Source organism: Trichogramma pretiosum, unplaced genomic scaffold (assembly GCF_000599845.2).
Source record: "Trichogramma pretiosum strain Unisexual culture from Peru unplaced genomic scaffold, Tpre_2.0 scaffold1, whole genome shotgun sequence".
Lineage (NCBI taxonomy): Eukaryota > Metazoa > Arthropoda > Insecta > Hymenoptera > Trichogrammatidae > Trichogramma > Trichogramma pretiosum.
Genome location: NW_019641703.1, coordinates 3959476 through 3983090, shown reverse-complemented (window position 1 = coordinate 3983090; position 23615 = coordinate 3959476). Strand labels below are relative to the sequence as shown.

The 23615-nt window shown below is 36.2% G+C and overlaps 6 protein-coding genes across 8 annotated transcripts in view; 2 read left to right on the top strand and 4 right to left on the bottom strand.

Annotated features, from left to right (window-relative positions):
• Positions 1–771: 771 nt before the first annotated feature.
• LOC111694468 lies at positions 772–1557 on the bottom strand. Its single transcript, XM_023462854.1, has 4 exons — positions 1370–1557; positions 1205–1296; positions 909–1141; positions 772–843 (listed from the first exon to the last, which is right to left on the bottom strand). The coding sequence occupies exons 1-4, from the start codon at positions 1555–1557 to the stop codon at positions 838–840; spliced, it is 519 nt and encodes a 172-aa protein (XP_023318622.1). The 3' UTR covers positions 772–837.
• A 499-nt stretch (positions 1558–2056) lies between these two features.
• On the top strand, positions 2057–6618 carry LOC106654606 (double-strand-break repair protein rad21-like protein 1). 2 transcript variants are annotated; one of them, XM_014374538.2, is made up of 7 exons: positions 2057–2468; positions 3043–3231; positions 3393–3622; positions 3704–4044; positions 4119–4747; positions 4822–5442; positions 5529–6618. In XM_014374538.2, exons 2-7 carry the CDS (start codon positions 3088–3090, stop codon positions 5808–5810), a joined length of 2247 nt encoding a protein of 748 aa, XP_014230024.1. In that variant the 5' UTR covers positions 2057–2468; positions 3043–3087; the 3' UTR covers positions 5811–6618. The 2 variants fall into 2 exon arrangements, with proteins under 2 accessions (XP_014230024.1, XP_014230041.1); XM_014374555.2 differs by lacking the exon at positions 2057–2468 and adding an exon at positions 2714–2914.
• A 488-nt stretch (positions 6619–7106) lies between these two features.
• LOC106654831 (T-complex protein 1 subunit alpha) lies at positions 7107–10444 on the bottom strand. Its single transcript, XM_014374896.2, has 8 exons — positions 10178–10444; positions 9377–9462; positions 9081–9307; positions 8480–8996; positions 8195–8397; positions 7931–8123; positions 7689–7852; positions 7107–7610 (listed from the first exon to the last, which is right to left on the bottom strand). Exons 1-8 carry the CDS (start codon positions 10248–10250, stop codon positions 7400–7402), a joined length of 1674 nt encoding a protein of 557 aa, XP_014230382.1. The 5' UTR covers positions 10251–10444; the 3' UTR covers positions 7107–7399.
• A 522-nt stretch (positions 10445–10966) lies between these two features.
• On the bottom strand, positions 10967–12409 carry LOC106655590 (protein NDUFAF4 homolog). The gene is made up of 5 exons (XM_014376067.2): positions 12163–12409; positions 11835–12010; positions 11655–11746; positions 11350–11572; positions 10967–11270 (listed from the first exon to the last, which is right to left on the bottom strand). The coding sequence occupies exons 2-5, from the start codon at positions 11977–11979 to the stop codon at positions 11050–11052; spliced, it is 681 nt and encodes a 226-aa protein (XP_014231553.1). The 5' UTR covers positions 11980–12010; positions 12163–12409; the 3' UTR covers positions 10967–11049.
• Positions 12410–12734: 325 nt separating this feature from the next.
• Positions 12735–17665, top strand: LOC106656806 (protein germ cell-less). 2 transcript variants are annotated; one of them, XM_014377961.2, is made up of 8 exons: positions 12736–13566; positions 14902–15025; positions 15123–15219; positions 15741–16110; positions 16190–16456; positions 16660–16878; positions 16959–17049; positions 17116–17665. In XM_014377961.2, exons 1-8 carry the CDS (start codon positions 13418–13420, stop codon positions 17215–17217), a joined length of 1419 nt encoding a protein of 472 aa, XP_014233447.1. In that variant the 5' UTR covers positions 12736–13417; the 3' UTR covers positions 17218–17665. The 2 variants fall into 2 exon arrangements, with proteins under 2 accessions (XP_023318516.1, XP_014233447.1); XM_023462748.1 differs by lacking the exon at positions 16959–17049 and having other exon boundaries at positions 12735–13566; positions 17116–17205.
• A 1177-nt stretch (positions 17666–18842) lies between these two features.
• LOC106656817 overlaps positions 18843–23615 on the bottom strand; it is a 33034-nt gene continuing 28261 nt past the window's right edge. The window contains exon 4 of the mRNA XM_014377972.2: positions 18843–23025. The gene's annotated coding sequence lies outside the window, so the exon portion shown is untranslated. The remainder of the gene's footprint in view (positions 23026–23615) is intronic.

Here is a 23615-nt window from a genome sequence, read left to right as displayed (position 1 = left end):
GAACATTTATCACCAAGCATATGATGCATTGGAATCTGAAAGAAAAAATTTAAAAAACTGTAAAATTCATTTTCATCGCTAATTACGTTCACCATCTCTCGTTTTGACAACATTCCGTTTGACTACGTTTATTGTCAGATAAGTTAAAATCACACCGATGGACCTCGCAACGAATAGAGAACATATGTTTGCGCACTTCTTAAACTAAGCTTTAATGATTTAAAAAAAAAAGTATTGAAGATCTTGGATATTAAGATGTTAAATTTACCGTAGAATATCACAAAAATCAACTTGTTAAGTGTTGATAGTTAAAATATATTTCAAAATGTAAAGCGGACCCTATATCCCGCTCCGATTGTCAGCATTCGTACCTTTGTAAAAATTCGGTAATGTTTTTCTATTTTTTATTATCTACTACTTAAACTACTGCTCGAAACTGTGGTGGCAACGTTTATATGTGAGATTCATACGATTATAATATTGATACCATGTATATAGAACGATTATATAAAAATATATATAAACACAAGAGTTCTCAAGTAAACGAAGCCATTGCGACAAATTGATGGTCTAAAATATGATAAAAAAAATAATAAAAAAATAACGAGTGTTGACACACATTATAAATGTACGAAACATACAAACATTTCAAAAATAATACATAGATTTAAAAAATTAAAAACGTTTACTTTCATTGAAATTTCATTTCCCTTTCAACTTTAATTTTAAATCTAATTTTACGTTTTTTATGGAATCTATAAGGAGTTTGCGGGTGAAAAGTAGTCGTGGTAATTGTTTTGTCCAAGACAAGTTAGGTAATTCTTGAAAAGAAAAAGTTCATATCTACGAAATATTAAAAAATAATGGAAAAATAAATTATGAACGAACCCGGCGACAGGTTAACTTACCTTATGCAGCACTACCGATGGAATCATTTTAGCAGGATTTTTGAACAAGTTTTCGACTTTGTATTGTTCCGAGTCGATCTGTTTCTTGCCCAAAGGTAGCCTGATCAAATTAACCGTACCAAATTTCAAATCATTTATTTGCTTGTTCATTTCTCTTTTCGACAGTATTTTCCTCTTCATAGGATTCCAGGAGTAAGTGATCACACTTTTCTTCCAATCAAAAAATCCTGTAACTAATCGTGAACACTATAATGAAAAATGAAATAATTTCAACTAAACGTTGCGTTTATAATTACCATCATTCGATTTTTCGGGATTTTCGTAATCTCGTCTCCAAATTTCTCTGATGATTTCGAGTTGAGATAAATCGAAGCAGTAACCGTTAGAGCTTGAGACATCGAATTCACAAAATGGTTAGAAAATTTAACAATCCCATAGAGGAAATTGAAATAGAAACTTACCAAATATCTTCATCTGAATCAGATTCTGGTTGTTCATCGAAAAATCTAACTTCCTGCAAATACTGATATGGATCGATACTTGCACTGCTTTCCATCGGAATTTCGATCTTAGGTTTGAAATTTACCGAACAACTGTTGAAAAGCGTCTCGGTCTTACATTTCCATTGGTAAAATGAACTACTCGACATTTTTCTGAAAAAGTATAATTCGAATAATAATAACGTTCGCTGCACTAAATGATTCGTATTTACCTTATAACCAAGATTAAAATTTGACCGAGTAATGTAATAACGAAGTTAAAACAGTGATCAAGCACACCGAACTTTTTCCTCAACTCTTATTCGACTAAAATGTTAATATCATAAAACTAATTCCGAACACTAGCGATCAACAGTTAAAAATGAACGAAACGATCGTCGTACACAGCCCGGCACTTATCATCACAAAATCAACGACTCGCCGCAGATACGTACGAATTCAAACGGTATTACCGGCTATGAAATCGAATCTCCGCGCGGCGGCAGACGCGCTGGTGTAACGGACGCCCTCGATCGATCCTCTGCTCCCTGCATTACCAACATCGTCGTCCACTTGTTCGAAATGCGCAAAAAAAAAATTGTTCGCAAGTGCGCACGCGTACCGCAGCTGCCGAAAGACGCCGCGGCGCAGCCACCGCCGCCGCCGCTGGAGAGATTATGTGTTCGCACTAGGCTAAAATACATACACGTACGTCATCATCATTCATTAGAAGTTGGCCAATTGCATGTATTCGCAGTACAGTGCGCGCATAGTATACATAGCTCTGCGTATCTATACGCGATTCGAGACTACCCATTAGCGCGAAGCATCAGGTTATATTTGTGTCGCGATATAATATACGTATGCGTGATTAGCGTCAACCACCGATTAGCGCAAGCACACCAGACGCTAATATATACAGTGAAAACATTTCGTCACGGCATATATGTGTAACAGTGAGCACCATTTATGTACTGCCACAGTGTTGAGTGTCAGAAGTAAGAATGGTGATAGCGCTTCCTCTTGGATAAAGCGCAAGGATAATCATAGCTGCCCGGTGAAAACGTCCTAAAATCACGAGGTAATTTCCATTACGATTAACGTTTAACGAGCTGCGCGCGCTCGATATGCATGTCCGTGCCCGCCGCACTTAAAAGTCAACACAAATATTACACGAGAGAGAGAGAGAGAGAGACCGCCCGCCAAAATGAATCCGCGCGCTGCCGCTGCCGCCGCCGCCGCTGCTGCTCTGCTTTCTCTCTTACTCGCTCGCGCGCTATACTCGGTGTACAAATATATACGACACACACAACATTACGACGCCATCTTGCAGTATACATATACCGTACGGGGTTTTTGTTGACAATCTCGCTGCCACTGTTGAGATGCCTCGCGGGTCGCGTTGTTTATGCGTGTACTTGTCGACGAGTGTATTTACGATCGCTGGCACGTGTCTATCAACCGAGACCCAAAGTTTTTCTGTCACGAGATAACGCGTATCTGCCTCTCTGTCCACCTAATTTTGAAGTTAGTGCCAGAGCTGCTCTGCTTGTACAGAGTAACATCACTGCTGCAGTGATGAAAAAGTGAATGTTCTGCAACTCGTGTGTGTGTGCGTTTTATTAAAATTCCATTCTCTCATTTTCATTCTGCAGGAATTTTCACGCTTGAAGACAAAAGAGACATCGGAATAATCCATCATGTTTTATGCACACTTTGTGCTGGCCAAGAAGGGCCCGCTGGCCAGGATTTGGCTGGCAGCCCATTGGGACAAGAAATTGACAAAAGCTCATGTATTCGAGACCAACATCGAAAAGTCTGTCGATGGCATTCTTCAACCAAAAGTGAGTTTCAAAGCTTATTAATATTTTCATGTCATAAAGAGCAAATATCATGTGTATTCATGGAAATATCGTTCATGATTAACAGTGCATACTAAATTACTTTTATCGTAATTGTAAATGGTTGAATCCCAGTAAATATCAATGTATTTTTAACATTCTAGGTCAAAATGGCTCTAAGAACGTCTGGTCATTTACTTCTTGGTGTAGTGCGTATCTACTCTCGTAAGGCCAAATATCTCTTGGCTGATTGTAATGAAGCATTCGTCAAAATTAAAATGGCATTCAGGCCAGGAATGGTTGATTTGCCAGAAGAACACAAAGAAGCAGACGTTAATGCAATTACATTGCCTGAAGTATTTCATGATTTTGATTCAGCTATGCCTGAATTAAAGTAAGAACACTTTATTTTTTTACCTTACTTAAACTTCAGAAACTGAATTTATGTATTTAATAATTCTATTAATTTTACTAGGGATGTGGATATCGAGGCACAATTCAGTTTGAATCAATCTAGGGCTGAAGAAATTACTATGAGAGAAGATTATGGAAGCTTATCTCTAGTAACTCACGACCAGGGCTTTGGTGACATGAGTTTTGATGTAGAACCTCCAGAACTACTTCGTCATACTTCCAATATTGATGGTTCTCTAGACCAGCGTCATATGCTTTTTACTGATGATGGTGCTGGTATTGAAGCTGCTTTAGAACAAGAAAAAGAAGCAGTAGCTAGTACATCAGCAGCTCAACCAATGGATATTGATACTCCTATCAGAGATGATGGTTTTGGTGGTCACCTAGGACAAGATATGATTTGTAAGTTTTTTAATATTTACACTCGGAGGTGGCTGTATTTTTTCAAACTAAAATTATCTTATTATTTCCTGCAGCTGGTGGATTATTTGAAGGTGGTCTTTTTGATGAGGCTCCAATGGGTGAAGTTCCTGTACCTGATGTAAGTTCTATTGCTGATGGTCATGATCCAAATGCTGCTGCAATAGCTGGATCTGGTCATGATTCTGATAATGATATGGACGATCACTTTGGAGCTGGACCAGCTTCACCAATGGGTGGTATGAGCAGTGATGGATCCAGACCAGGAACACCAGCTGGTGGTTTAGATGCAGCTGGAGGAAGAATGAGCGTTGCTAGCAGGCGTTTTGCTACTCCTGCTCCTACAGCTTCTACAGAAGAACCAATGGATGTTGATGACCAGCAAGCACCTGCAGAGACTTCACAGCAGAATGACGAAGAAGAAAGCTTTGCTTTAGCTCCTATTGACGCATCCGTTATCAAAGGATTCACAAAGACCAAGCGGAAGAGAAAACTGATCGTTGATGAAGTGAAAAACATATCTGGTGAAGAGATGAAATCTCAGTTATCTGACACAAGTGATATTATCACGACTTTAGATCTCGCTCCACCAACAAAGAGACTGATGCACTGGAAAGAGACCGGAGGTGTGGAAAAACTGTTTGCTCTTCCAGCTAGACCAATTCCAGCCCGAGTTTTGTTCAAGGTACAGTATATTTTGAACTTTTTTGTTTTATCCATAATATAATTTGTATTTGTAACATGTTTTATTATGTACAGAACTATCAACGTCATTTGACAAGTAAAACGTATGACCATGAAGATTTCGGTAAAATGGCAAATGCCGATGAGGAAGCTCAACCTTTAGAGCAAATGAGAGACGAACCAAAAGAACCAGAAAATATATTTGAACAAAGTGGGATCCAACCCAGAAGATCTTCACGTAAACGTAAAGCACCCGCTGACGAGGAGCCATCTTCGCCTCTGCAACCAGACATTACTCAAGCTTCGGTTGCATCGGAACAAGTTGATCCGAGCATGCAGAATATTGTTACCTCGCCACTACCCATCCATCAACAGCCGCAGCACAATTCACAAATCTCAGAACCAGCTGTACCTGACATCAGCAGCATTATGAACTCACATGGACCTGACAATCCTCTCATGAGTATGGAAATGCCACAGATACCACCGAACGAAGTAAGTTCGCTTCTTGGGACGGCGGACGATCCAGTTGACGATAACCCACAAATGGAAAATATGGGCTACGATCACAATGCCCCTTTCCTTGGTGGATACGACAACAATCGGGGAATGCCATCGCCTGGTGGCATTTCGGATCGTGGACCAGCTACGCCTTGGAATCAAGATGACTATGAATTCCCGCCATCGGTTGGACCGGTAAGTTGAAATTCTCATCATTGTAAAATGATTTAAACTTTTTTTGTGTGATATAAATTTAATATTTCTATTTCATTGCTTTTCAGACTGAGGAGCAACAGACAGATGAAACTTACGAACAGTTTGAAGAGCGTGTATTGAACAAACGTGCAGCTCACATGTACAACGCGATTAAAAACAAACTGGACTGTAGGGAAAACATGACATTGTCTGAAATGACGCACAAGAATAGTCGCAAGCAGGCAGCTCAAAAGTTTTACACTATCCTCGTTCTGAAAAAATTCCAAGTTTTAGAAATAAACCAGGAATGCTCTTACGCAGAAGTTTACCTTACCAAAGGCCCAAAGTGGGAAAATCCGTCATTATAAACAAAATATTTTATTTTTTACATGTATACAAAATTCATTTTTTTCACTTTTACATACTATCACCGAATAGTTCGATCTAATATTTTTTTTTAGGTATATACTGCATCGATAAGTTAATCATAGAACCGTTAGTATTTTTCATCCTTATTATACTTTTCGTCAAACACGAGTATACTATAGTAGATGTAAGATTAAGAAAGAGTATATTTCTACACACTTATACTTTAAATGACGAAAAATATAAATGTTATTATTTTCAAGATAAACTTTTCCGATTTTTCTACGATTTTGAATTTAGAATTCGAACTTCTGAAAATGTGAACAAATGTAAGCACTAGCACTTTAACAAGATTCTTTTGCATCGATAACTACTGTATAAAGTGTTTAAGGCCGAGTTTGAATGTTAACCTGGGCTTCTATTCATTGTAACCAAATTAAAACTTGATTACGATGAATACATGGACTGAAATGGTTATTGTTAATTCTCGAGAATATTTCATAGTTAAATTTAATTAGCTAAAGAGTAGATTTTAATTGAGAATATTTGCTGGTGTATAGCTTCCTAACTTATTCATAAAATAAAAACTTGTTTTCGTTTTATGAATTTGTTAAAAATAAATTACCATCTTTATTAATTTTTATATTTATAGTTATCTAAGTTTAATAGATTTAAGATAAATTCATATAACTATTAATTATTCTGAAATGTGTAATTAATATGTGCGATTAGAAAGACAAATAAAAATCAGATATATATCAACAAAATTTTTATATCGATAGACGAGATCACGTATAAATATTATATAATACGTCAATACTTTTTATTCTGAGTGAAAAATTGAATAAAGTTCTATTAGATTATTTCAAATAATTTTTGAAACAGTTGCTTAAAAATATATTCAACTTAAAAAAAAAATTGAATTCTATTCATTGTGTGCCCGTGAACTTGATAATGTGAAATTCATATTTGACGTTATAACGGCAGTATGATTTGAGTGATTTTTTAATATTATGCCTTTACTAATATAGTTAAGTTGACTGAAGAATTTGTTATTAACTGTAATGAAGTAATGGTGTAATATATTATGTTGAATCTGACAAATATTGCGTCTCGAGGCTAGCGGTTATTAAAGAATATATATTTATTTCATAAGTCAATTGATATATAATAACTTATATCTTTGTCATCTTGACAAATTTTATTTCTAGACAAAGTAGCTTCTTGTAAATGCTTAATTTGACAAATTTGTTTGTATAGACTATGAATAAAAATGTAATAAAAATTACAGAAACCAATTAATACTCAAGCATTCTTTATTCAAAACGTATTTATCATTACTATAAATAAATCGTGTGAAGCATTGGTAGGTGGCAGTATTTTGATTAAAATGAAAATAATTTCGAGAGTATGAAAAATTTAATATGGTGTTTTACAACCACGGAAATTCACCATACAATCAACAATAAGTTAAACTCTTGTAATGTCCTGCGCGTAAGTCAAAATGTTTTGGACTATTTTTCAAGTCGTTCAGTAAAAAATAGTCTGTAATAGTGAGTGTGAGTTGATCTAAAATACAATATCAAACAATTCATCCCTCGAGTTGACCACATTCCATAGCTTGTTGGTATCCTCTGCCTTCTTTCTTTTCTGGGTCGAGCTTGATCATGTCATCAATTCTGAGAATTGTAATAGCGGCTTCAGTGGCAAATTTAAGAGATTTAATTTTGGAAATAGCTGGTTCCAAAACACCAGCTTTCTTGTTGTCCCTGATAGATCCTTCATACAGATCCAAACCAACCCTACAATATAGTGAAGCATTTTGTTAATACACCATTAAAATTCAACTAACATCGAAAACTGATAAGATCGAAAATTACCATTTCAAATGAGCATGGTCAACCACTGTTTGGCTGGAATTATGATAGGCTCTAAGCTTGGCCACGAGGTCTGTGGCGTCCTGCGCCGCATTGACAGCCAAAGTTTTAGGGATGATCAGAAGTGAGCGAGCGAATTCGGCAATGGCCAACTGTTCCCGAGAGCTCTGTTGAACAAGAAAAAATAAAATTATTATTTTTATATCATACTATGAAATTTCAAGGCAATATAGATAGACACTTACCAATGAAGTAGCAAAGTTTTCGAGGTAGATGGACAGAGCAGCTTCGACGCAACCACCGCCGGCTACGACGTTCTTGCTCTCGAGGACACGTTTTACTGCGCAAAGGGCATCGTGGATGGATCGTTCCATTTCGTCGCAGTAATAATCGTTGGGTCCACGTAAGATGATGGAGCTAGCTGTCCTGGCTTTCGGTCTATAAATTACCGTTGAAAGTCAGTATTTGTATCATAACAAGTATGATTCAAACATTATTTTCAAACTTACCCCTTGATGACAATGAGTTCATCGTCACAGAAAGGTTCCGTAACAACCTCGGCGGCTTCTCCGAGGAAGCTGGGTTCGAAACTCTCCTCACCTTCCATATTGGTGAGGGAAGTTAAGAACTGAGCACCAGTTGCCTTGGCAATGCGTTTCAAGTCTGATTTTTTACATCTGCGGACAGCCATTGCTCCAGCATCAATGAAATACTGTAAATTTCGATTAAAAATTTGAGTTGAATGTGTGGGTGAAGATTTTATGAAATATATTTCAAGAAAGATTATTAATTACCTTCAGACACAGATCATCGATACCACCAGTGCAGAGAATAACATTAGCACCAGCTGTAAGAATCTTTTGTACTCTTTCTTTTGTGATATCACATTCACGTTGCCTGATACCATCAAGTTTGTCAGGATTGTCTACCAAAACTTCAACACCAAGCTTCATTTTGGTCTTTTGAAGTCCAAAATCAAGACAGGCAATTTTGGCACCCACAATTCTCTTGACCATCATTTGTGAAGCTACGGTGCAGTTAAGTGCATATCCTTGAATAATTACTGACTCCCGAACTGATTTGCCATGAGCTTTCAAAATATTTACAGCGTTGATGGGATAAAGGAATCCTCCTTTGCCATCGTTGACTTTTACAGCTTGTGCTGCTTCTACAACCATGTTACCGAAGAAATCATTATCGGAGTGAATGATTTTACTGGAAATTGAGGTTTTGACAACATTGACTAAGCTCTCTTTTCCAAGCTCATCTACACCAACGGTTAAATGTTCTTGAATATATTTACATGCCTCTCTGAAGGTGAAAGAAAATGTTATTATTACATCATATTTTAATTTGTCATTGCTGGTTTACTAGCATTTTAACTGTGTAACTCACTTGCATGCTAATCTGAAACCACTGATAACTGAAGTAGGATGGATTTTTTGCTTGACAAGTTCATCAGCATTTTTCAGAAGCTCTGCAGCAATTATAACGACTGAAGTAGTACCATCACCAACTTCCTCATCTTGCAACTGTGCCAATTCAACAAGAACTTTGGCAGCTGGATGTTCAACTTCCAAAAGTCTGAGGATGGTTGCTCCATCATTTGTGATTGTAACATCCTATAAGTCAAATCAATAGTCAGATTTGCCAATTAATTTGTTACAATATCAAGAGATCATCCTACTTACACCAATATCATCAACCAGCATTTTGTCCAGACCTACTGGACCCAAGGAGCTTTTGACAATGTTGGCAATAGCTGATGCTGCCATAACTGAAAATGGAAAATTATTCCATCAATATACTTTAATTTATTCATACCACTTTTAGCTGTGTATTACTTCCAGTATATTGGGTAAAGAGAAAAGGACAAAGTGGCAAACCTTTAGAAGCATGATAATCGGATATCATAGTATTAAAAGAAGTCATTCTTAATTTTCGCGACCCCTTGGAGCACAAGGAGGTCACTGGCAAAGGGTCAATAAAAATTTTCTTATATCACAGATAAATTTAACGGGCAGTTTTTGAAAGCCATGACGGATGGGACTTTTGACGGAGGGCACAACATCGTGTCAATTTTGCACATCTCGCAGCCACGTACACCGCGAGACGTCGAGGAGTGCTCTCAAATACTCGACGCGAATCATCATCGCGCCCGAATTAAGGGACACAAAAGGTGTTGGGTCGAGAGCTGCGCGCAAGCTCGCGCGATGCAAACAGGTGCAGCTGCAGCGGTGGCATTGCGGAGTGCACGGCAAGCGCGGATCGATTGCACTCATTTTCCGGGGCGTCCGTGTGCAAAATGGTGCCAAAACTAGGTTGACCGGCGCACGCGAGTCTCGCGTTCCAGTGCCTGGCATGCATATACAGATATAGAGACTACGGTACGATACAAGGCGCAGCGGCCCGAGGTTAGGTTATGTAGCCACGAGAAATTTTTCCATCGCCCCGGGACGACGACTCGTCAACTCTCCTCTCCTCGCTCTTACCGTTCTGGGTTCGCACCGGTGCTCCGGTCTGCCTCTGGCCGGCAACGGCCAACGAACTCGCCACCGTCGACATTGTTGTTGATCGTTGAGAGTTGACAAATTAATAAAATAATAAAAAAACTACTCGTATATCTCTTTTAATGTTTTTTGGTGCTGCTCGGAGTCACACTACGCACTTCATACACCGTGGAACGATGTGAGGTTTCGCGTGTGTTTCACGATTTCAGCCAAAAGTAGTCTCTGTGTATAGAAGCGCCGCCGCCGCCGCGTGTAACTTAGGCGGTGTATGGCTGGAACTCATGGAGATTGGAGAAAAATGTATGCGAGAACTGCTTACGCGCGCCCTCGCACATTTTATGCGTCACGCGGCTGCGAGATTATATATATCGTAGATATATTTCGAGACACGGGAGATTTGGAGAATATTTTTAAATTTCAGGCGAAGAAAACGTGCTGAAAAAAATTACGATTTCATGGGGATTATTTATTATCAATGTCGATTAAAAATCACGGTAAAATGTCCTTTTAAATTTGTTTAAAAAATGTTGGATGACTCTATTTGGGATTACGTTGTAAATAAAAAATTAACGGGATATCCGCGCCGGCTGCAGCTCAATGACCTTATAAGGTGTTGTAGAACTCCGATTATTTCGCAAACTGTTCGTTTAGCTACGAGCGACAGAAATACCAAAATTCATCGATATTAGTGATTAGTTGGTTGAACATTTTTTGGTTCCGGATATATTTAAATATCAAAAAAAAATTCCCTCAATTTTTGTTATTAAAATCTACTTTTAATGAATACATTTATTCACATATTATGTACACAACAATTCAACAACATATTAACATATAAATAGCTTTTACAGGCTTTACTTTTCTCCAATCTTTTTTATCATTTGATCAGGTCTGGTAACTTCGATGAGAGGAGGTTCCTCTACTGGTGTCTGCTTCTTCTTTTTCTTCTTTTCGGTGTGCTTAATCGTTATACCAGATTTCAATGATATTCTGATGGGTTTAGCTATAGTATCACCATGATAATTGTGTTCAAAGTTTACTACTTTGAAAATACCATAATATTCTAAGATATTTTCTAAAGATTAAGAAAAAAATTATAAAATTAATGTTGATCACTTGATGAGGCTGTATTTTAAATAAATATTAATGCTTACCAACTGTTTTTGGTTCCAATTTATATTCTGATGCTAAAGCTTCAATGGAATTAATTTTTGGATCTGCATTTCTCTTACCAATTAATTCAATTGCTCTCCTTAATGATATTCTGCCAGGGATATCCTGAGTTTCTTCATAAAAACCAAACTCAAACTCTTCTGGTAAATATTTATCTTTTGGTAGTGGCTTCTCAGGATCTGCTCGTGTATCAATTTCTTGAACCTTAATAAATTACATATTCATAAATAAAATAAATCATTTGTAAGTACATTTTAATTATTTACGTTAAAAAAATATGCATTACCTCAGCTGTATTAGACCTTACAAAGACTTGCTTCAAATTTTCATCTAATTGGACATTTTTTGTGCTCGCTTTGTCTTTATACTGTGGATCAACTGCAAAAACAATCAAGTTATGAATGAATAAAATTCACTACACTGAATATAATAATTATTGACGTAAAATCAAAAAAAGAAATATTACGTTTGTTTACTAATTCTATTTGTTTCTTAGTTGAATCATAAGTTGGTGCAGGCTTGGGTTTGTCTCGAGAAACGGCTTTGTGGGCTCGATTTTCGATGTTCCAATTCCTCAAAGGTCGCGAGAGTCTCGATGCAAAAGTTCCCATCTTGTATTTTGATTCTTTTCACTCATGAACACTGCAAAGCATTACGTGATTTTGTACAATAGGCGAATATATGCAAGCATCGAGCTTGTGAGACAAAAATTGTCATATTGTTTTTAGATAAATGTGACAGCCGAGGGTGAATCTGTCACAAAAATCTAGGAATAATCAGTTTTTCACTCTTACCATAACTTTTTATTTAAGCTAATACTGTGTCAAACAATTTTGTATTTTTTATCCAAATGCTTGTTTATGTTCGTAGCATGTTCGATCACATTTCATACTCCGAGGAAGGTTATGTTGGCAGAAATTGTTCAGTTAGATTCCTTTCTTATCCATCTTTTCTTCGATACGTCAAAATCCAAATGAAGCAGCACGTATGATTTATATTATAATTTATACTATGCACTTTTTACATAATTTATCAATAATTCATTTGTAAATAATGAATTATTTAATAAATAAATAAAAATGCAATAAGTTATTGTAATAATTTCATTTTTGATGTGTAACGCCTTGACAGTTCGAACATCGTAAGAGAAAAAATTGTTTCTACATTCATGTAGAAACGAAAAAGTATTGTTATAAAATTTTCATCAATCATCGAAAATCACAAAAAACCTCGAAAGAAAACCCATGCAACAACAGCGTGTGCAATCGAGCACACCGGGGCAAGTGTGCATAATTCAAAATGCACCGATGGAGAACAGAAACAGCCGCACGTTTTCGCGCTATCATATGACGAACCCACGATACATAAGGCGCAGGTAGTGGAGGGGCAAACAAACACAGCAGCATCTCGGGAACGTCTGCGTACATACACACACGATATTCGCGATCATCACAGAGGCAGACAGCAACAGCAGCAGACTCTCTCATTTATTTTTATTATCGTTACTGTTATCATTATACTTTCCATTTCCATGTAACGCTGAAAACTCGACGCATGGAAAATCGAGGTGGCTCTCATTGGTGCTGTGCAGCAGTCTCCGATCTCCATCTCGACGCGAGTGTGCCTGCGCGCGATAACAATATACACATAAACAAGCGAGGCGCTTAGTTAACTTCGGTCAGCAGAGCAGCGGCGGTCTGCGGCGCGGTGCTGTATGCGCGTGAATAAATATCAACAACAATAATACAATATCGTGCGGTGGTGCATCCCATGGCTAAATGTTCGCCTCAGCAGCGTCTAATACAATTATTTTTATTATGCGTGCTACGTTTGGTACACAGCACAAAAGCGTCGTGTAAATGAATCGTCGTGTATTGGTGCAGTGCGCGTTGATTGTAACGAAAAAATTGCGAATTTTCACGTGCGCTATCATGACACAGTGTGCTTAACGACGTTTTTTTTTCTAACCTTTCCGTGTTTCCTCCGAGCGATAATAATAATTAACTCGCTACTACGTTACGTTTAAATAAATAAATATACATTGTAAAAATGGGCAATTACGGAAGCAGATTATTGTCGGCGTCGAACGACGCCGTAAACTCGGTCTACGGTCGCGGTCGCAAGAGAAAGTGCATCGAGGAGGACGACCCCGAGGACGAGTGCTCGTTCATCGAGAGGACGATGCAAACGCCCAAGAGGTATTGTATACAGCGCATCGACTTCTTTTTTTCTTCTTTTTTTTTGGTCGGTCGCCAACTTTGTAACGCGTACTATAAACACGCACGTGCTCCGAATTGAACGTAGAAATTGCTCCGCAAACTTTATAATGTACACACCTACGTACTCGCCTCGCGTTTTATATGCATCCGAAGTTTCGAATCGCTAAAAATAAAACTTTTTTACGAGCGACACGGAGTGCTCGAGTTAGCCGATGTCCTCTATATTCGTTTATATATATACTAGGGGGGCGAGCCCCCCTGCGCGCTTCGCGCGCCAACCCCCCTCGCTTACAATTTCATATGAGTATATGTTTAATAATATAAAATTTTATATAATACTTCCATTGTACAGACGTTCTCATCCAGTTGAAAGATTAGCATTACACTTAGAAAATAAACAAAATTTAATTTTCCCTGAAAATGAAGAAGTATTGATGTCGGTTTACCAGCGTTACGTAAATGTGTTATTACGTAATCGAAAATTAATTTTTGATCTAAATTCATTTTTTTGTATCTAAGAAGATATTCATTTTTATAAAATTCCAGTTGACTATTTAAATCTTCTTCATCAACAAGAGTTTTTAAAAAATCCAGATTCGGTGCTGGTAAACCGACATCAATACAGCTTAAATTTTCAAATTCTAAAATATCATTTATTTCTTTCAAAGCTCTGTTTTCATGATTATCTATAAAACATTCCAAAAAATATTTTTTATAAGTTTGCCAAACGTCTCGAATCATTGGTATATTGTTAATAATTATAAACCAAGGGAAAAATTTTCTAAGTTGTTTCGGCATCATTATTAACAAGCTTCGTCAATATTTTTTTTATTTCTAGATCGCTATCTACTAATCCCATTGTAATCGCCGTTTCTCTAAATGTATCGTATTTAATACCTTTATAAGTTCTTAAATCGTCGAATGATTTGCAGCCTTTAGCTTTGTGTAAAATTAATTTTAAATAAAACCGTTCAACATCTTTTGGCACAACACTAACTATTCTTCCCAATCCCCCGCACGGCGTAACGATGATTGCACTCGGTCGGCATTTTTGTATTAGCAATGCACTCGCACATAGTACACAATAAAGTGAGTGAGGTAACTCGCAAACCTCTTCTTGTACAAATTTATATATAGCTACCCGTGACATCACTGCGAGAGTTATCCTAGTTTTTTTCTCTCTTACTTGCTGCTCATGGCCACGCGAGATTCACCGAGAGATTATTTTTATTTTTCGACGAGGCTACTTGTATCCTTGCTATGCACAAATCGGGAAAAAGCCTATGATTGAACGTCGCTCTCTTCTTTTTTCAGGAGGAAATTACTGACGACTGCACAGTACATTTACAGGACACTGTTTTTGGAGGAAAAAGGTAGCGATATCACCGTGCTGATGCTGGGCAAAGCGTGGAAATTGCACAAAGTGTACATAAGCCAAGTAATGCAACATTTCACTTTTTTTTTACTTGAAAAATGCAAGGAAAAAAGGAATGTTTTTTTTTTTTATTTGAGCGAATCGTCTCGTCACTTTACAGAGTCCGTACTTCGAAAGCATGTTTTCCGGCTCTTGGAGGGAAGCGAACGAGAAGGTGGTGAACGTAGAAATCAGCGACCCAAACATCACGCTGGATTGTAAGTTATCTTTATTCATATTTCGCTGTAAACTCAATTAATTTGACGAAAGAAAAGTCAGCACAATAATTTTGCCGATTAAAATTTTGTAGCGAAGAAAAATTCGGACCTACGCATAGTAAATCGAATTTCTTCGTCTATTTCCGGCGTCCATTATTCTTCGCAAAAAAACCCTATGATGTCATAGGTACGCGTTTGATATTAAAAGGGAATAAAAGAATCTATAAATATACTTCTTGTGCCTTCATGAAGTTTCTTTTATAAGCTATTAAAAAACCCATTTATTCTACTATTTTGACAAGGCGATGATTATCGACTAAATTTGTATTTAAATTTCCGTTCGTATAAGGCATTAAAAGGTATTTTAGACAAAATTTCAATCAGTTGTTATGAAAGTCTTTACTTAGAAATTTCAGGCATTTTGTAACTATGAAATAATTTTTTTGGAGATTTTCAAATTTGTTGTTATAAATTTATTTTTTCAATAATCACAAATAAATAATTTTAATACTTCCTTATAGCTCTTACAGTTGTATTTGGTTCTTTCTATCAAGATGAAATCAGTGTTGAACCAAAAGATGTCATATCTATTCTGGCAACAGCAACCTTGTTTCAATCACAAGGCCTCATCGACCAATGCACAGAGATTATGGCAGAAACTACTAATTTAAAGACTGTTGTTCCTTATTATAATGCAGCTGTTTCTTATGGTGTTCCAAAAGTTAATTATACTTGTAAAACTTGGCTAGAAGTTAATCTAATGGGATATGGATGGCTACATACTTCATTTTTGAGAGAAATAAGTGCTGAATTAATGACTGAACTTGTTGCTAGTCCAAACCTTGTGGCCATTCAAACAGAATTTTGTATATACATGATGTTGAGGGTGTGGTGAGTATTTAAAGTATAAAGTTATTAATTAACATTGTTCAAATTTGTACTAAACACCTACGTTTTTTATTATTATCAGGTTGTACGCTCATGTAAATGATAGTGAAGCATTACCGCTGGAAGAATTTTATTCACGTCACATGTGGACGAAACCATTCCTTGGCACTAGAGAAGGCAGTGAATATGCTGCACCTTTCAAAGCTCTAAGACTGAAATACTTGATACTTAATTACCAAGACGTAAAAATATTAAAATATGATAACTTAATACCTGATGATTGGCTATATGAGTCTTACAAAGAACAGTGGTTACATCTTCTGCGAATAGATTCAAATCAAGACATAGGGTAATAATTTTATCAATTTTAATAATTCGATATTAATATTAAATGCATGTGTACATTTCTGTGAAGATCTAGTAGATTCCTGACTAAAATCCCATCCTCTATTTTGTCCCATTTAAAAAAAACGATTGCTAATAGGTATTATTATTCAAAAATATTATACATTGAATGAATTTCACTTTTTAAAGTTGATTTGATTTTGACAGGCCAAAATCTATCACAGAAGAAGTTTTCTCACAAGATTGTTTCCGCTGTGGACGGCAAATAGAGAAGCCAGGTGAACATGCATGGCGATGGACCGCATTCCACTTTGGACTAGATCTGGTGGTCAATCTCGATTTAACGACTCTTAAGTTTAAAAGGTACAACAGAGTGGATACAGAACATATCAAAGCCAATCACAACACTCATAATCTTATAATCAAGTAAGTACAGTAGTTTTGAAAATATTTCATATTTTGCATGATAATTTATAACTAATACGCATTTTGAATATTTTCATTAGAGTTAGTCTAATTTCACTGAACGAACAGCGACAAATTAAGTTTATGCAAAACTCTGGACTAGTTCAGTTGTCTCTATTCAAAAATGAAGAAGTAAGCTCAAATGCATTTTGTTTTGGTGAATTAATTGTATCTAACGTCGCTTTAATCGTGTTTCAGAGACAAATAATGAGCCTTGACAAGGACTTGACATATCCCATCTATGTATCTGTCAATATGCAAGTTGTAACTCCTCTGGCGTACGAAGTGAACGAAAAATGAGCCGAAAATTACAGCGCAGCGCTGAATCCAAGCTGCCGATGTTATCATTAGATGTATAAGACTTACCGTTTTACCCTGGAGTGTTCGTTGATATTCGTCCTTCATACACAGTACTTCGATGGCGAAAATTTATAATTCAATACTAGTCGTGATAAAAATCATACAGATCTGTGTCGCTGTGTAATTATGTATGAATCAAAAAGCCATTCGTCTTGACATGTCTCGACGCCGCGGGTATATTATATATATATTTGACACGGGCAAAGTAAGCTTTAATGTTACAAATAAATCAAATTGCCACAATCTTGATTAGGGAACTATTATCGCTAGATACTGTGGTACCAAAACTAATTTTGGTAAAGCAACAGTGATAACCATCATTTGAACTTTTTGATAAAAATATACTTTATTTTTCATAAAAAGGAAGTGAAATATTTTTAGAGAAATATTATTTTATTTTGGAAATGAAATATTTATTATAAATAAATTATATACTTCTCGTTGAATTCAAAATATTATTTATGAAGAGTAAAACATTGATGAACTTGTAGTCATTCCAATATTTGGAAACCGTTATACCTGTGTTGCTTAGTTTGGCAATTAAACAACACAGCAAGCATAGTCGATTAGTATTAAGAAACACGTTTATTTGTTAGCCATAACGACGTTTATGTAAAGTATTTAATGAAGGTTTAGCAAGTGACACTATTTTTTGTGCAATACAGTTCTTTTTGTTCTATTTTTTTTTTTTTTTTATTTATTTATTTATTTAAAAACAACGACTGCAGTCTGTGAGCTATATAATTTTTACAAATAAATTTAATTTAATTTAATTGATCACTTGTGATGTAAAAGCACAATATTCAGTTACTCGGATGTATCCTTGCTGTATAAATTTCTGCTACTTCGATGAAACGTAACAATGTCATCGATTTATCGGTTAAGTGTCTTTATGGCAAGATAAAATTCAAATGTGCAATTTCAGCTTATAGGTATGAAATCGCTAAAAGTTATTTCAGTTCCGTGTAGAGTTAAATTTAGAAATTAATCGACAATGGATGATTCAAGTACGTTATACTTACTACTATGATGTATTATTTTCTTGTTTTTTTTTTTATTATTACCATCATAATGGTGCCTTTGTGTATCGAGCTTGAAGAAAGGCTGCTCAAGTAGATAATAAAACTTGTTTGAATAATGTTGTAACGATTAATGGAAAATACTTTTCAGATATGAAATAATTTATAAAAATAAAGAACAAATATATTTCAAACATCATCGCAGTATTTTCTTATTTCTTTGCTGATAGATATAGTGGATAAAGAAGAAAAAAAACATCATGATTTAAATTTTTTGATAACCATTCAACACTTTATTGATACAATAATATTTTTCTATACAATGTGTGTTCTGTGTTATACAGTACAGTATCGCTCGGCATCGATGTATTTCAATTTTTTTTTTCAATATTTTTAATAATAAAATTATCGAATCATCATTTCGAGCCAAAAAAATAAGAAAAAAAAGTATATTCTTTCGATACAATCGGATGAAATGATATATTTTATTACAACAAACGGTGAATTGCGAACAACACAATACACGATTCGTTTTCTCTCTCTTTCTTTCTCTCCGTGAATCGAGATGGTATCATCGAGTTCAATTCTCATAGCTTAGCTTGTAGAAATATATATATTATATTTTTGTATTTTATTTTATTTTCTCGTCGTCAGTCACATGATATGCTCCTTTAAAAAATTCACTCGTGAATCAACATCTTGGTACGATAGTTCTTACTTATTACACGCCGCGAGTATATAATATTATGGGTAATAGGCCGATGAGCTACACGATGAGAAATTTCAAAAACTGTGTATATTATTTATTTATTTATTTTTTTAATTCCATTGCGGTTGGGTAAATCATGATCATACAATGACAAAATTTCAAATCATCGTCGTGCTAATATATCAACAATATTACAAAACAACGATCGAAGTCTCGAAAACTCTGATATGTCTTATGAGCGAGGAACGGAAAAGTAAAGAGCCTCGGCTCGTAAGAAGCTTCGAAGCGAACGAACGTATTATAATATAATGCATCGCGCGTTCAGCCTATACGTATATATTCGTATACGTGCATAAGAAAAAGTAACTCGCAAGCCAAAGCGATCAATGAATCCTTACAACGTTTAGCGTGTCGGATCTGCTGCTGCTGCAGCGAGGAGGAATCGGCGCGCGAAACCGAAAGGGGGCCGCGAGCCGACCTTCCACACGATGCGCTCGCAAGCGCGCGCGACACATGCGATCGCGCGCGCGCCGTTGCTCCAGATCGTTGCGCAATCGACTCCGCGATGCAGTTGTAGCTTCATCGACGCGAAGGAGAAAAAAATCATCTCTCTCTCCTCCTCGTTTGCGCGCGTATACAGCTGATGCACGCGAATTAAGTGACAATTTTTTTATGAATGAATTCTATGTATTCTTGTTTTACGTAACGCCCCGTATTGTATCAAAAGAACGAGCTTGCGACGATTATTAAGCGTAAATACGCCTCGATCGATGTACATCGTTCGTTTGTTAATATTTTTGTGTTACGCATCGAGAAAAATACAGCGCGATGCGCGGATTAAAATTAAGCGATTTTATTTTTATTTTTCATTCGGAACAATTTAAGGATACTTTCTTTTCTCTCGTGCTACTACTCTCTCTCTGTTTCTCTCTCGTTCTCTCTTTCTCTTCGCGTGCAGTACTCCCCCTATTTTTTTTATTTCGTTCGTTTGTACTCTAGTTGAAGGACAATTCTCGTATGTTTTTTTTTTAACTTGAAAATAGGCGCTTTGTGGTATTTCAAATTCATTGAACAAAAATATTACACACGCGTGTAAAGTGTATATCGCGCACAAAATTCAGAGGACACATATAGCCCCGGGACGAGCTCGTTTATCATTATTATAATTATGTTTTAATTTTTTTTTTTTTAAATATTACATAAAAACTTGTTAAAACGAGCGTTATAATGAATAATTATCGATTTCGATTATGGGCGGAACTCGAGGTGTCAATCATATATCCACGAAACATGGGATCATTAAAATGTGACTCTCATACGCTTTTACGCTTGCACATATAGGACAGTCGCGCGTGCATATCGATCCTCTTTTATCCCCTTCATTTATTCGCTATTTATAATTATGTTTAATTCATTTGTTTATTTACCTGTTTTTTCTTGTGTTTTTTCATTCGTTTTTTAGTAAAAACTCGTGACACTTTCGAGGGCATAAAATAATCATCGCATTCGTATTTGTCACCGTACCTTATGCGATTGCACACCCGCACCCTGCAGTGTATATCACGTCTCTGTGTAAACACGCACACACAATACAACAAAGGAATAAAAAAAAAAACACGCACTCATGTATCATGGTGGTGCAACTGTACTCTCATTTATTATTGAATTTTCATCTACTCCGGCTTTTTAGTTTTTAGGTGTACACCTACGCGTGTTTATTTCTGACATTTTACGCCTGACAATTCGTTAGAAAGCGCGCACGTGCGCATAGCTTGCGCCATGTGCAGCTCATTTTAATATAAAAACTCAGCTTCGTGTGTTCGATTTACGTTTGCAGAAAAATATACGAGACAGATGAAGAGAAAGAGAAAGAGATAGAGAGAGAGAGAGAGAGAGAAATATAATAGAGATATAGAGAGGAACTTGTGAAATATTTTAGAAGCGAAACGCCCGTTTTATCTATGTCAATTATTCTATTTATTTAATTTTTTGCTCGCCGCATTCTAATTCTTCAAGTTACTTGCTCCAATTTTTTTTCATCTTTATAAATCAACCTAATTACGAACTATTGCAAATCCAGCAAACTTTGGTAAATATCGTCAATTCCTTGAGAAAAAACCAAACTCGTAATCAGTATATAAGTTTCATCTGCGTTTAGAAAACGACGAGCGGGCCGTGACAAATTGTTTCTGCTATCTGTGCATCGATGTTGTTGATCGCCGTTTGATCTTCATTCGTGCTTATTAATTCAATTGCATGAAATGCACGAGTGCATTTTGAAATATATATTTTTATATTTATTTCACACGCCGCTGCGGGCGAACTCGAGTCGCTCGATTGCTCTCTGAATTAATATACATCTATAGATATAAATATGGATGCGCAGATCAATCGATCGGCTCTCTTGTGGCCTCTTGTGCCCCCCTGCGTCACTTTTGTTACTGTTAAACGGTGCGATTGGCTGAACATATAACAAAACAAGCTCGCGTGTGTCTGCGTGCGGTATGCGTGTGTGTCTCTCTTGGATAATAAAATTAAGCTGGGCTTGAATTACAAAATGAAAAACGTATCTCGTTACATAATAATTAATACGTATTATGTGGTCGATATTAATTCGCCTTTGGCCACGTTAGCTCTGCCGCTCATCTCTATTTGGTTTTCAATTATTGTAAATACATTCGAAATCATGATAATATTATTTATTTATATTATATGTATATAATACGAATGCTTTTAAATAACTCGGACTACAAAAAATTGCCTTATCATATTCCCCCCATTTCGCTTTTAATTATAGTTTTCTCTCTTTTGTATATTTTATAATAATTATAATATAGCTATGTAATAATTTTTGGTGTACAGTAAATGTAAAACGGACGTGTTTTGTTAATTTCAGTTTTTTTCCTTTTTTGTTGATTTTTTATGTTTTTAATTTTAATCATTTTAATGCGTCATGCAATTATCGCGCGAGTGAATTGTCGTGGATAACGGGTGATTTTTTTAGCCTTTAGACGCGTTACGAAGCAAAATGCGCTCTCATTTTTTTTTTAAACTATTTTTTCGTTCGATCGAATTGTGGAAGTTTTCACGATCATCTCTCATGCACGCACTCGATCCTTCTTTCTCTCTCTCTCTCGCTCACAGCACGCATACATTCGAATATATATATAACAAGATTCGACAAAACTTTGGCCTTAACTATATAAGATCCTCTCGGGTGTAATAACGAGCGATGTATACGCACGGAGGAGAATCGATCTGCACAGCTCTCGACTGAAGAAAAAAAAAATCGGCGAGTGATACATAGGACTGGCAGTACAGTACGAAGAACGGCGGCGGGGCAAAACGTATACAGTACTTATTATTTTATATTCGTTTGCGTAAAAGTAAAGGAAGGAGAGAAATAAAATAAAAATATAAAAGAAGAACAACGAATCGTGCAGCACACTTCCTGTGATTCTCTCTTGACCCGATTTATTGCCAAGTTGATGATTTAGCTCCTTTTAGTATTCAATCCTTCGACCTTACACGTGTATAAAATGTTATTTTTTACTATTATTTTAATATTAAATAATAGTAATTAATTATTATTTTAATAATAAATATATCTATATGTATCCGGGAGCTCGTCGTACGCAGTACTTCAGCTCTTTGTCTCTTGCGCTTCTCGCTTCCATTATGTTTAATATTTTTCAAAAAAATTTTCCCCTCACTCGTCATACGCTCCTCTTCTCTAGTGCACATACATACACACACAACTGAGATCTCCTCTTGATGATGATTACTTTTTTTTTTGGTCGTCCCAAAAAAAATTGGACGCGAACGAATGCCTGCGTGTACTCGATGATGAATGTATAATTATGAAAATTCGTATGGACTCTCTTGTATTTTTTTTCCAACTATTATTATTATATAACTCTCATCTGCTCTGTGTTTTTCGTTTACGAAGAATGTTGAAGCAGCAGCAGCAGCGGTGGTGCGGCTTCGAGAGCTTTGCAGTGGCGGCGGCGGCGCAAGGACCTGTTTTAGAGAGAAGCGAGATTAAGTGAGTGAATCTTCAATGATATTTTCGAACGTCAAAACGTCGCCGGAGAGCTCGTTAAAATATGCACAATACAATTATTGGAGATTTCTCTAATTAAAGGACTTGTACGGTACAAGGCGCGATGACCCATATATGGTTGATTCTCCTGAAATCTGCTTTTTGCATGTCTTTATGCCATATTCTTAAACTAGTGAAGATGAGCCAAAACTGGCTCGGTCATTCATTCAATATTGTTGTATTCTTCATGATAGGACATAAATATTTCAATTTTTTAGGGTCAGTTAAATTTGCCGTGAAGATATACATGCCAAATGTCACCTCCGTGGCATGTCTACATCTCAAAATCAACTCTATTTGCATGTACCATGCATTCTCATTAGCACCTGACCCTATAATAACTATGAGACCAGCTTCTATACATCCAGAGTAAAGTTTAAGTCTATTATAGGGCTTTGAAAAATGTTTTAAAAAAATTTCCCACGCAATTGAAAAATGTCTCGGATTTTAATCATGCTTCTGAATAATTTCAAACATACCGCCTGCTTTGGGTCGCTAACTCATTTTT